Source organism: Lupinus angustifolius, chromosome LG07 (genome assembly GCF_001865875.1).
Source record: "Lupinus angustifolius cultivar Tanjil chromosome LG07, LupAngTanjil_v1.0, whole genome shotgun sequence".
In the NCBI taxonomy this organism is placed as follows: Eukaryota; Viridiplantae; Streptophyta; class Magnoliopsida; order Fabales; family Fabaceae; genus Lupinus; species Lupinus angustifolius.
In genome coordinates, this window is record NC_032015.1 from 5,361,434 (window position 1) to 5,375,749 (window position 14,316).

General features: G+C 30.9%; 1 protein-coding gene across 1 annotated transcript; it reads left to right on the plus strand.

Moving 5' to 3' along the window:
• LOC109352755 (cationic amino acid transporter 8, vacuolar-like) lies at window positions 4,604-6,501 on the plus strand. The gene has a single exon (XM_019594948.1). It carries the CDS (start codon window positions 4,687-4,689, stop codon window positions 6,457-6,459), a length of 1,773 nt encoding a protein of 590 aa, XP_019450493.1. The 5' UTR covers window positions 4,604-4,686; the 3' UTR covers window positions 6,460-6,501.

Below are 14,316 nucleotides of genomic sequence, written 5' to 3' on the forward strand. Positions count from 1 at the left end.
CATGGTAAACTACCTATATGATATATGCTCATGCAATACATGATTTCCAAATATAATACATTTAATGCACAAAATCAATTATTGAAATGCATGAACCTAATTATCATATATTTCTAGATGATGTCTCATTTTAGTAGATTAATTACTTTATTAAGTCTTGTGAGACTCACACCTAGGTTTACCTAACCTAGACTCAATATCTATGGCAAGCATCTTAGACTTCTAAAAAGATAATAAAGAATAATAGCATAGACACCACTTGAGCCATCGGCATGTTGATTGTTGAGTCATCTTCAAGCTTTAGCTAATTCTTTGTCTTCATCAAAACATAGGCAAACGTTGCTAATGCAATCCTGGACGCTTTGCACTCTCAGTTGGGACATGTGTCATAGCTCATAGGATGACACGGCGTAACCTTTTTATATAGTATATAGAAGTGTAACAAATATATGTTATGTCTCAATACATACTATGCATGATATTATAACATTAAATTGTAGTTTATAATAGTAGAATTGTAACCGTGTGATAAATAATTTCATAACATTTGAATTGTGAAAAACGAATTTTAACGTTAGAATTATAACCAATAGAATTTATAAATTTTACTAAATATGTGTGTGATTTTAACTTTTCATCTATTAGTTCTAAAAATGACCAACTATATTTTTAGCTAAGAAATAATTTGATATTTTACACCTAAATATAGAATGATAACCCTAGGTAAATGGCTAGCTCAAATATTAATACAATTCAATCTAACAAATATGTATTCCTTAATTTTAGGCAACACTCATTATAAATACACTTTTCATTTATGATAAGTATGCCAAGAAGATGTTATTTTTTGTCAAATAAAATAAAAATTTCCAAAATATAATATAAGCCTATTAGGCATTCCTTTACTACTTTTACTCGAACACTATTCCATCTATGACTTCTTCACATCCTCTCTACTCGAACTAAACATTATTTCTCCCCTTTTCTCAACAAAAAAAATTAATAAATCTACCATCATCAACTCTCAAACTAACACATATGTATGATTTTATTTTATTTTATTTTATTTTATTTTATTTTATTTTATTTTATTTTTTCTTTGTTGATAGATATAATTTGTTTAACGTATAAGCTAACAGTATATTTATGCACTTGCACAGGTCGCTTCATTATTTATGCATAATGTACATATATTTTATAACGCCAATAAAATCATATATTGAACCATTATATTTTTTTTCTTTTATAATAATTACTTTAAAAGTCATATATAGAATCTTGTACAATTAGGTGTTATGGAGAAAAATTTATATTGATAATGTATAAAAATTAAATTGTAATCTAAACTACATTAAAGAGAAGTAATATCTTGAGCTATTCTATATTTATATTTTATTTTTAGTGTTAAATTGTTTTTATCTCTATTTTTTCTCATTTGAAAAATAGGTGTATCACAATGAATATTTGGTAATTTTTGAATGTTGAATCTCTTACCTGTTACATAATTATGAGAAAGGTAGACAAAATATTAATATGAAAAAAAGTAAAATAAATGACTCGAGAGCAAAATGTTAGAAAAGTCTTACCCCGTAAGTTCGTGAATATGAAATTGTGTTAAATTTTCAACTTCAAATGTGTATAAAATCTTTCTTTTGTAAATTGTTTGAGTGTGACTATTTTTTGACAATATATAATTTGTCTAAATAATTGTCCTTTATGCATAGTTTAACATGAAAGTGCTAATAATGAAGTAAGTTACAACCTATTTAATTGTTCTAACTATGTTTTGTATTGTTTGTGTTTTCTATATTTAGAAGTTCACATCTCTGTTTAATTATGTTATTTCTAATTCTCTGGATTGAGATCAATTAATTGTATAAATGGTACACAATTTAGTCATGTTAACTTAGTTCTAAACAACATATATTTTCTAACTTCAAAATTTCGTCCTAAAATAATTTTGCAATGCTTGTTTTTGTTATAAGTAAAGATAAATTTATTGATTCTCTATGGTTTGATAAGGATTAATATTTTGCTATTGTACCTAAGTTTTGATTAAACTCTAAACCCTAATGGTTATTATTGAAATGTTAATAATTGTTTTTGTTTTGAATTGTTTTTGTTATTTTAGATTCATGCATTCATATACTTGCAATATTAATGGTTACACATATTTTTGTAATGATGACAAAGTAAATTCGATAAACGGAACATTGGAGTGTAGATATGGGAAATAAGAAAGGTGAAATATGAAACGAAATGGGAATGGAAGAAGATGTAGATATGAAATGATAATGGAGAGATAAGTAATTCATATGTGAAAAGCTAGGAGTTTATTTCTCTTAAGTTTGTTATAAATAATATAAAAGTACATTAATGATTGAGTAGTTAATGTTAATTGTTGAATTCGCTAAATATTCAAAGTATCAATTTCTAATTGTTTGACAAATTGATTATTCGAAATAAATTGGATTTAATTGATTCCTCAAGTGAATTCTAAAGTATCAATAGCAGAAAACAAAATATTGGAATTTTAATGGGTAATCATAAATTTCATAAAATTAATTCCTAAATGATTGTAATATATGAAATTTGATTAAATGTCATGATAAACTACAATTTCACAATTTAAAGTAAAAAACCTCAAATTATACCAACAAATAATAGAAGTTACTAAAATCATTCTATATTTTAAAATTAATGTATTTAAAAATCATTCTTTAGAGTTTAGAGTATTAATAAACATTAACTTTTATATTAAACAATAATACTAATCATTAACTCTTAGTCTTGGTACGGTAAAATGCAAAATTAATATATTAAGCTTAAAATTTTCAATGTGTTTGATGGACAAATCATTGATGCTAATTAAAAAGAATATATAATAAATGTATAACGTAAACCATTCATGCATGGTGATTAAATGGAATATATAAGAAATGTGTAATATAATAGTCTTTGATAGTGCTCATTTTTAGAAGATTCTTTTAAATTAAAATTCAATATATTAAGTTTAAAAAATATTTCATGTGTAATGTATTTGATGGTGCTGTGAAGTAATAAAAGGAAACTATGGACATAATAAAGCTTATGATAATGCTCATTTTAGAAGATTCTTTTTTTAAATTAAAAGGTAATATATTAAGCTTAAAAAATATTTCACGTTCAACGTGTTTGATGGACTGTGAAGTAATAAAGAGAAAATAGGGCCAAAGAATTAAGGAAAATTAAGGTGTTTGTTCCATAAAGTTATTCTGCATTGAGAATAAAATTTAACAAAATTAATGGAACCTAAAGAATTGTGGATTTATAATTGAGATATTATGTAATAAGTGGTTATTATTCAATTGAAACAAATGATAAAGAGTATTTTTTATCTTATGTGTGAGGTTGCACACTAAGAGGTATGAAGCTTTTTGAAGAGAAATTTTTCATTGAGGTGACGACACATGTTCTAGGTGATATGACAAGAAGTTTTTTTGAAATCTAAGTGTCAAAATTTGAAAGTGTCAAATTTTGTAGTTAGGGGTAAAAAATATGTAACAACATAGTTAATGGTTTATTTCTCTTTAGTCCAAATAAATAATATAAGACGTGCGTTAATGATTGTGTAGTTAATGTTGATTGTTGAACTTCGCTAAACGATCAAAGTATCAATTTCTAATTGCTTGCAAAATTGATTGTTCGAAATATATTGGAGTTAATTGATTCCTCAAGTGAATTCCAAAGTATCAATGAAAGAAAACAAAAGATTGAAATTTGAACAAATAATCACAAATTTCACAAAATCAATTCCTAATTGGTTGTAATATATGAAATTTGATTAAAGATCATGTTAATTCATAATATCGTAATTTAAAATAAAAAACTCAAATCATACCAAAAAATTCCTAATTTCATGGAAGCATTATAGACACACTTAACCAAATTCCTAAGTTTAATTCTCTTAAGTTAACCTAGATCATATTCTCTAGTATGTGTTGCTATTGTAGGTATGTATCTCAAGTTATAACTAAATCTTGTATATGGCACTGAAGAAATGGAATAAAGGAACATTTTTATTTTATCAAAATAATACATAGATACAAATTCCAAAGGACTTTCATTTTTTTAAAGAAAAAAATTGTTAACTTGTAAGATGTCATTTATTCTAATAGAATAGACATGCATGTGTATAGCTATATTTTGATTTCAAATTTTCACTTAAAAGGAGAATATATTATGTAATGAAGATCTTTTAGTTGATTATAATTTTTTATAAATAATAGTAAAAATATCATTACGATTGATCGTATATCGGAGGACCGTAATAATAATCATAAAAATACAAAACAACGGTCAAAGCTGTTTGAATTTCCAAAAAAGGGTAGGTTAGGTACCTAATAAAATTTTAAGAATCATCCAATAGAGCGATGTAGACAATGGATCAAACAAATTAAGAACCGATATATCCAAAATTAGACAGAATACATTATTATTTATTAGGAAGCGATTCTTTGAAATTAATACAAGGATCTCATACCAGTTTTAGTTGGTGTTATTACAGAAACTGAAACAACACGTTCCTGGACGTAAATTGCAGCTGAATACTTTATAGTAATACAGCACGTGGTGGCATTAAAATACAGTTGTAGCGTCGTTACTTATTGATTTGGGTTGTTCAATTCCAAACTTTTCTGAAACAACATGGCAGAATCAGCATCACTGCCACCTTCCACCACCGTAAAAAGAAGTTACTGGCGGTGGAGCAAGCAAGATTTCTTCCCTGAACCCTCGTTCGAAAACTCCAAATCCTACGGAAACGCACTCTCCAATACCGGCCACCGCCTCAAAGACCGCCTCCTCAACCGCTCCACCGATTCCAATGAACTCCTCGTCCTCCCATATGCCAGTGAGAACCGCATGCGCCGCTGCCTCACCGCCTGGGACCTCGCATGGCTCTCATTCGGTTCCGTCGTCGGCTCCGGCATTTTCGTCATCACCGGCCAAGAAGCCCGCCTCAATGCTGGCCCCGCCATCGTCCTCTCCTATGCTGCCTCTGGTTTTTCCGCTCTCCTCTCCGCCCTTTGCTACACCGAGTTCGCCGTTGACATTCCGGTCGCCGGCGGTTCCTTCTCCTACCTTCGCATCGAGCTTGGTGACTTCGTCGCCTTCATCGCCGCCGGTAACATCCTCCTCGAAGCTATCGTCGGTGCCGCCGGCCTAGGTCGCTCATGGTCCTCGTACTTTGCCAGCATGGTGAAGAACGACCCGGATTTCTTTCGGATCCATGTCAGTTCCTTAAAACCCGATTTCAGCATGCTTGATCCAATAGCAGTAGTAATTCTCTTCATTGCTAATGGAATAGCAATGAGTGGAACAAGAAAAACTTCTATTTTGAATTGGCTTAGTTCAATTGTCACAACATTGGTGATTGTGTTCGTTATCGTGGTTGGTTTTATCCATGCTAAAACTGAAAATTTGGTGCCGTTTTTCCCTTTTGGGGTAAAAGGGGTTTTCACTTCTGCAGCTGTTGTGTATTGGTCTTATACTGGTTTTGACATGGTGGCAACAATGGCTGAGGAAACTAAGAACCCTTCAAGGGATATACCTATTGGTTTGATTGGTTCAATGACTGTGATTTCTGTGATTTATTGTTTAATGGCTTTGGCACTTGTTATGATGCAAAAGTACACTCAAATTGATAAGGATGCTGCTTATGCTGTTGCTTTTGATTCCATTGGGATGCATTGGGCTAAGTATCTTGTTAGTATTTGTGCACTGAAGGGAATGACTACTAGTATGCTTGTTGGCTCTCTGGGCCAAGCTAGGTACATGACTCAGATTGCAAGGTCTCATATGATACCACCATTTTTCGCACTCGTTCACCCCAAGACTGGAACACCGATTAATGCTACTTTATTGATTACCATATGCAGTTCAATTGTTGCACTTTTCTCTAGCTTGGATGTTCTGTCTAGTGTTTTTTCGGTTAGTACACTTTTCATTTTTATGCTCATGGCTGTTGCATTGCTTGTGAGGAGGTATTATGTGAGAGAGAGCACATCAAAGAGGGATTTGTTGAAAGTGGTAATGTGCTTGTTGGTGATTGTTTGTGCTTCTACTGTTGGAGCTGTACTTTGGGGCTCAGAGAGGTTTGGTTGGATTGGGTACACAGTGGCTGCTGGTGTTTGGTTTCTGGCTACTTTGGTATTGAGTTTCCTGCCAAAGCAAAGGGCTCCAAAGGTTTGGGGTGTTCCACTAGTTCCTTGGCTCCCTGCATTGTCCATTGGAACCAACCTTTTCCTCATTGGGTCCTTAGGTCGTGAAGCTTTTTGGAGGTTCTTAATGTGCACCAGTGTCATGCTTCTCTACTATTTCTTTGTTGGTGTCCATGCAACTTATGACGCGGAGCATCAAAATAGTCAGGATTCAAAACTTGCAGGGGGAGTGGAAGATACAAATCAAGAGGTCTTGTAGTACCAAGTTTATAAGTTTAATCATCATATACTATCATTATTTGTAACAACGGAAAACATCTAAAGTGAATTACTATCATTATTGTGTTCTAGATAATGGAGTAGTTTATATTTTCATGCTTAGGGTCTATTGTTTCTTGGTTGATAATCATGTAGTAGAAGCCAAACATGATTCATTCCTTGACCTTTCTACTGAATAAATGAAAGAACCAGTAAAAGCAGATTTTCTTAATTATCTGGCAAGTTTCTTAATTAAAGAGGATAAGTATCTCTTAATGATCCATACCACTTAAAGTAAAGTTGCTATTAGGCATAATTATTTCATACAAATATGGGTAAACTTGGCCCACTTCACAATGCTAGCAATGTTGTCTTATTGTACCCCGAGTATAGGAAGTTAAAAGAAAACAGTTTTAACCTATTGAGAATAAAACTAGTCTGGCAAACAAAAATGACAAAGAAAATCAAAGTCACAAGCTTATGACAACCCTTCATACATTGATCTAAACCCACTGGAGCCCTCTTCCCCCTTTTTGCCAATTCGTATTGCTTCTGCTAGCTGCTTTCTCCTTTCTCTAAACCTTTTGGTGGTTGCTTTGTCTTGATTTGGCATATCATATTTATGTATCTTTCTGCACAACTAAATTATTTTGCAGCTTATGAAATTCCATCCATGATGCTTTGGCACAATGTTCTGCTTGGCATTGAAATTACCCTTTGGATATATTTGTCAGTTGTTTGATATTCTCTATTTCGCTCATTAACTACATAGCCGAACAGTTTTACGCTATCACCTATCCAGTTAAACTTAAAGGAAACCTTATAATAGTAATAATACAATAAAATGTGACGAGCAATATATACCCAAAAGAATATAATAAAATGTGACGAGATAGTTTGATACATAACGTTTTTGTTTGAAAAGAAAGAGTGATTAGAACTAACTTGACCCACCCCAAAGTGGGGGCTCAAGTCATAAGCAAATAATTGATGAGTTTATTTTTGTTTGAGAGGTTGAGCCCGCAAAAAGTTGTTACAGCAGCAAGGGACAATTTTAATATTCTGAACAATGATTAGTTTCACCCTCACATTAAAAAGCTGTGGGGGCAACCTGATAAGATGAGAAGAAAATTAACTTGATCCAAAAGTTTAATAGCATGGGTCAGTGGTCATTTTCAAAATTATATTACCTATCATGAAAATAATTGTCATCCACACCTTTTATTGTTAAAATGGTAGTATGCATTGATAAGAGAGATTCTTTGGTGAACAAGAAAGAATGAGAAATGTGTTACTGAATTGAATTGATTTACAAAGTTACATTGAATCATCTATATAAATGGAAGAAAACACTAACTACCTTAACCAAATTAACTAACCGACTACCAAAAACTCAACTATTTTAATATTCTCCCGCAAGCTGGAATGTATCAAGCATTCCAAGCTTGAAATAATTGTGTAGAATACGATGATATACTCTAATACCTCATCTTGTTGGTGAGCGAATATTCGTCTCCTAATCTTGAAATCTGAACGTGAAGCAATACTGACGCTTAACCACCATTTGGCAGAAGCAATTTCATCCGATGCTTAACCATCTATTTGACAGAAGCAAATCAATCATAACAGATGAAAGAGAGAAATGAGATAGACCTTAATCTTGATCCTTATATGTTACTTCAATGAGAGAAAAAATTACACACTACAATGTTGTGTGTTTAATGAGAGAGGGAGGTAAAGAAATTAGAGTAATAAAGAAATGAGAAATAATTTGGGGTAATATATGAAAGAATGTAATAAAGCTTCCTTAATCTGATGATCGACCAGTGTATGGTTGGACACACACTGTTGCATGGCATTCTTGTTTCTTGATGTTGTTCTTGGTCTTCTTTATCTTCTTCTTGTTGTTGGACTTCTTGAAACACCCAGAACTTCATAATATTTGGTGTTCTTCCTTAGTCCATGCCTAAACATGAATGATGCACCCTTCCGGACTTTAAGAACAATCCCAACAGCCACACCATAAACTTCAATCAAAACATAATGCTTATGAAGAATGGATTTTGCTCATGTTAAAATGGTAGATGCATTAATGAATCTTTTTGATGAACGAGAAAAATGAGACATTCATGAATTAGAAAGATAAGAAAATTTTAAAGCTTGAAGAAAGAGAAAAAATGAAATCATAGCTTTATTGAATTGAATAATATTTTTCTTCATCATATTGAATTGAATGAATGATAGTTTATAATGAAAGTAAACTATATATACATGTAAAACTAACTAAAACCACTAAAACTAACTCTAACTACAACTAGTCTAATACAATATTAACACAAATACTAAAATATAGTTCAAAATATATTCCAACAACTTCCCTCAAGCTGGAATATATCATGCATTCCAAACTTGAAATAATTGTATTGAACATAATGATATACTCTAATACCTCATATTGCTGGTGAGTAAATTTTTATCTCCTCAGTCTTGAAATCTGAATATGAAGCCACACTGACGCTTAACCACCATAGGCAGAAGCAACTTCATCCAAAACTTAACCATCTATTTTGACAGAAGCTTAACCAACCAAATCAACCATAATGGATGAAAGATAGAAAACCTAATCTTAATCTTGATGTTAATATGATGCTTCAATGATGAAAAATTATACACCATAATGTTATGTGTTTAATGAGAGAGGTATTGAAAATAGAGTAGTAAAGAAAAGAAATAATTGTGGGAGTAAATGATGAAGAATTCATCTTTAGTAAAACCATAGCCCAAAGCTTAAAGCTTTCATGTTTGAGTATGCCACTATCCATTTGGGAGCAAAGGAGCTATTTGAATTTTCATCTTCTAGAAAAAATTATAAACCCTTACCACATAGGGTTATTTGTATGCATTCTGATATATATCTCGAAATCCTTGAAGTTTCTTGTTGTGATTGGCCATCTTCCATTGCTAGAAGAGAGTCTTTGAGGATACAAGCAGCCTTAGAGGTCAAGTCCAACACAAGCATTTCCTGCCTCTGATAACATTTGACTCTTTCTTTTCGAGTTGTCACGACATTGCAGAACATTGGTGCTGAGAATAGTGACAATGCCTTATAATAAAGTATTTTGGTTGTGAACTTGGAGCACATGAAACTTCAAAACTTGTAGGGCTTCTTGAGGACTTCATCAAGAAACTAAGCATTGGTTGTTGTATCAAAGTCTTTTCATCTTGATAATCAATACTTGAGCTAATCTTCCATTGAAATTGCGTGAGGAAATAAGAATGAACAATGATATAAATGTACTCTTCTTTGGAAATGCTTTCGGAACTCTCCAAGAATAATTGTCTTGGTTGATTTGATACTGCCAAGACCCAAAACAAATGCACAAGATAGAAGCGAGATGGAGAAAGAAGATGATTAAATGGATGAGATAGAGGCGCATAAGCCATGAATGAGATAATTATTAGCTCTGATACCATGTTAAAATGGTAGGATGTATTGACAAATCTTTTTGATGAACAAGAAAGATGAGACATTCATGAATGAGAAAGATAAGAAAAACTTAAAGCTTGAAGAAAGAGAAAGAATGAAATCATAACTTTATTGAATTGAATAATATTTCTCCTCATCATATTGAATTGAATGAGTGATAGTTTATAATGAAAGTAAACTATATATACATGTAAAACTAACTCTAACTATAACTAGTCTAATACAATATTAACACAAATACTAAAATATAGTTCAAAATATTTCCCAACAACCACACCATAAACTTCAATCAAAACACAATGCTTATGAAGAATGATTTTGCTCATAAGCAAAGAAAGTACAAGAAGAGAGGTTGATGGATAAACACGGGAAGAAATAATTACATTACTCTGATACCATGTTAAAATGATAGTAGATATGGGTAAGAGAGATTCTTGATGAACAAGAAAGAATGAGAAATGTGTTACTGAATTGAATTGATTTGCAAAGTTACATTGAATCATCTATATAAAGGGAAGAAAACATTAACTACCCTAACCAAATTAATTAACCAACTACCAAAAGCTCAACTATTTTAACATTTTTCCTTGCATGTTTAACTGTTGGTAATGCTAGTTGGGACAATTATGATCAGTGAGAACTAGGTATAGGCATGCTTCAATAGTTCAATCTGTTTAATCAATAAGGTGCACACTAAGCTAAGAAAGAGGCCAGGCCTATTATTAAGGCTCCTATGATCCCATCAACCTTTTTTTCTTTCACAATTGATCTTTCCCTTGCCATTGAAATCATTAAAGAGAAAAACTTGAATAGGGATGTACCCAACACATCATGTTATCATGTTTTGAGACAAATGTATTGATGTTTTTGGTGCATTATATTTAGAACTAAACTCTTAATATGTTATTAAGAGTTTATTAATTGTCTTTATATACATGTTTCCATACAAATTTTTTTTGTCATTAAATATATGCTAGTGTGCTACATTTTCTTCTGATAGGACTTGTCAACAAAACTTGAAGACGACAGTAGTAGTGTGACAATTTAGGAGCCCTGATCTAGCAAAAAGATCCTCAAAAGAGAAAGGCTCACGTGACTTGTTTAGCCTAAAAAGTTGACGCTTTCCTCCTCAAATATTAACGGTATGCGTAATGAGTGTGGCTCCTCTCCATTAATGAAGAGGACAATATTATGTATAATTATAACACATGACAATAACAAAAATCTAATAGTTCATATTTAATTTTAAAAAGTTATTCCCTCTTACATTTTCAATATTGGACTGGAGAGGAATCCTGTTCATGCCTAATAAAGATGAAGAAATTAAATTTGAATCTTGAAAGGTCAAACATAGACCTGACCATGATATTAATTTTGATTTTTTAGCTTCATTTTATATCAATATGATTAGGTCTAGCAAAAAATAAGTAGAAATTGTTATATACAACTATGGCAAAGAAATACAGGAGAGGGGCAAAATGGGATGTACCATTTATATTTCATATTATATATGTTTATGCATACACCGACACACTATGACGAGTGAATAAAAACAGCAATGTTTTCAAATCATTAAATATATTCACTTCTATACTTTATACCCTTTCTGAAAAACTAGGTACGACTTACTATTCTAGAAAAATGAGTTTTATCCGAACACTATTCATATCTCAAAGCATGGCATGCACATGGTGCCATACATAGGCGTTAGTGGAGCGCATAACTGAAAAAGATGATAATTTTTCTATTGCAATTTGCTACTGACTGAGTTGATGTGATGAAGTGAAATAGTGTTACGCACTTTCAAGATTTCAGTTAAATGGTTACAAAAAGAACTCAAGCATTGCATCTGGTAAGATATAAAGTGGTATGGCAAGTGAGAACAAGCCTCCATGGTACATTGGTACACGTTTTGATTTTTTGTGACATGGGTTGAATGGAAATCTTTACTTTTAACTTTTGTCATTTAATTAAAAAGAAAAATTATAAAAATAAAAACTAAAACTTAATATTATTTTATAGATTTTGATCGGGAATACAAAATTTTCGTGACATGGAAAATCTGTGCTATTTTGTGTTGTAACTTGCTTATGCATTTCCCTAAAATTAACATGTCCACTTTCACATCATTTCAATTAGCGATTATTTTAGTGTTAACAAATGAAGTAATGTGAATGTACATTTTAAAAGTTCATGATCAAAATGATAATCTAAATCTATTTTGGCCTAAATTGATGTCCACAAAAAACATGAGATAATCAAATGGATAGTTACTCAAAAATAAATTGTATACTTATAATTTAAATTTTGGAGTATGAATATTAGTTTGTTAGCTAAGATGATAATTGAAATAGACAACCCTTATGAAACACAATTTAACGTGCTGGAGTTTTTTTAATAAATAAACTATGGAACTGAACTAGATCATTTAGTTTAGTTCTACATAAAAATTTAATATTAATCGAATCTAACCATATTCTTCCATTCAGTTCTGAATTGTACAAAAAACTGGAGTGAAACATTACATCCCTAACCATAAACAACAATGTCACCCGTGGAAATTTGGACCCTCTACCCGGTGACGGTATTAGGAATTTTAAGTGGTGGAATTGACATGTACTTAAATTTATACCATCAAAATATATTATTTATCTGTTAACACATACTTATACTTAAATGTGAGTTATATGGGATATAAAAAACTCTAATAATATTATAGTGTCGCAACAATGACATATGAATGAGAAATTCAACACAAACTTTAAATTATTCTCATTTTCAATACTATACAAAATATATTTCTCACACAAGTAACCAATCATTCATTTCCATATGATTTCACACCATATTATTGATAATATTGATAGGAAAGAAAGTTATGCAATTATCAATATAGTAATGTCAAAGTTAACTCTTAAATCTTATATGCTATGGATATATGTACAACTTCCTTCTCGCTCTTCACAAACATTATAGAAATTAATGTACTGTTAAACATTCATTAATGAAATACTTTTTAATTTGACTATCTAGTGCCAAAAGTGTCACATAAAAAAAAATTAAATGTTGGAATTTAACCAAATAAATCAGATTCTCATTATTAAATACAAAAATGAATGCCTTGAATTTAAAAATACAATACGAAGAAGTAATTCTGTATTCACTTCCGTAAAATGACAATTACTACTCTTTTCGGACTTTAGAAATGAGACACTAAAATAAAAGGCTTGATAACTTTGTTCAGCTGATTTATACATATATGACCATGAAAAGCATAAGCTATAGTTATATATTCTCTAAAAATTTCAAATATGGTGAGGTCACATTCCTTCATGTTCGAATGATTAATAATTCTTCTCCCGGCTGTACACATAACGAACAAGTTTAACGAGGAACTACGTATATATACAGCATGATATACAAGTGCTTGACTTAGAAGCTTTGTATCTGAATATGATACAGGTAAAAATAAATATTCAACCTATAGGAAAACACTCAACTGAAAACTAAAAGATATTAATTTAGTGGTGTAAAATTTGGTCAAATTCTCAAATTAACTAAAAGATCATATATCAATTCATGAGAGCGATACTTATTGGGAGAGACAATCACATATTCCAAAAGAAATTAGTTCTTTACTCATAGGATAAAGGAATATTCTTGATACAAAAAATACCTCAACGGGAACTACCGATGCACCGGTGTGAAATGATGCATTCACACCTTTCTATATTTTGTTAGGTTGTTTTGAAGAAGAGGTTCAAAGCTTTATCCCTCTTATTTAGGAGGTTTGTACATTTGTTATCTTTAATATATCTTTTTTCTTCTTGTTAACACAAATGATGTATCATCCAATTGGCTTAAGTCCAATCTTGTAATTTTACCTTGTCTATCTTATTATGGGTTGGCTCGCGTGGGTGTATGACCCATAATTAATGTAGTCTATTGTTTTTTTGTCTATCAACTAATTTTATCTTTATATGATAAAATGTTTTTGTTTTATTCATTTTTAAAATTTGTTGTATTTTCAATTATTATTATTGGATACATAAATTTGTCAGTGTTTTGTTAGTCAATGATCATTATTTTAGATTATCACATGGCTGATGAATTATTGAAATGAATGTATGACATATAGAGGAAAAAGTATAAAACCGTTTAACATGATTAAGACGACGATTCTATAAGATGTATTAAACTCAAGTTCTCAATAAGTACCATAATTGAGTAGGAGAGGAAAGTGTATTTTATATTCTCTCAATTTATTTTAAACCTCTTTTGTTCAAAGTTTAATAAAATGTTATTACATAATTAAATTATTTAATATACAATATGCAAACATTTTAATTTTATCTTTACAATTTATTTTAA

Bases quoted from the DNA above. Each gene is read 5' to 3' on its own strand.
- LOC109352755 (XM_019594948.1), top strand. From the start codon at position 4,687: ATGGCAGAATCAGCATCACTGCCACCTTCCACCACCGTAAAAAGAAGT.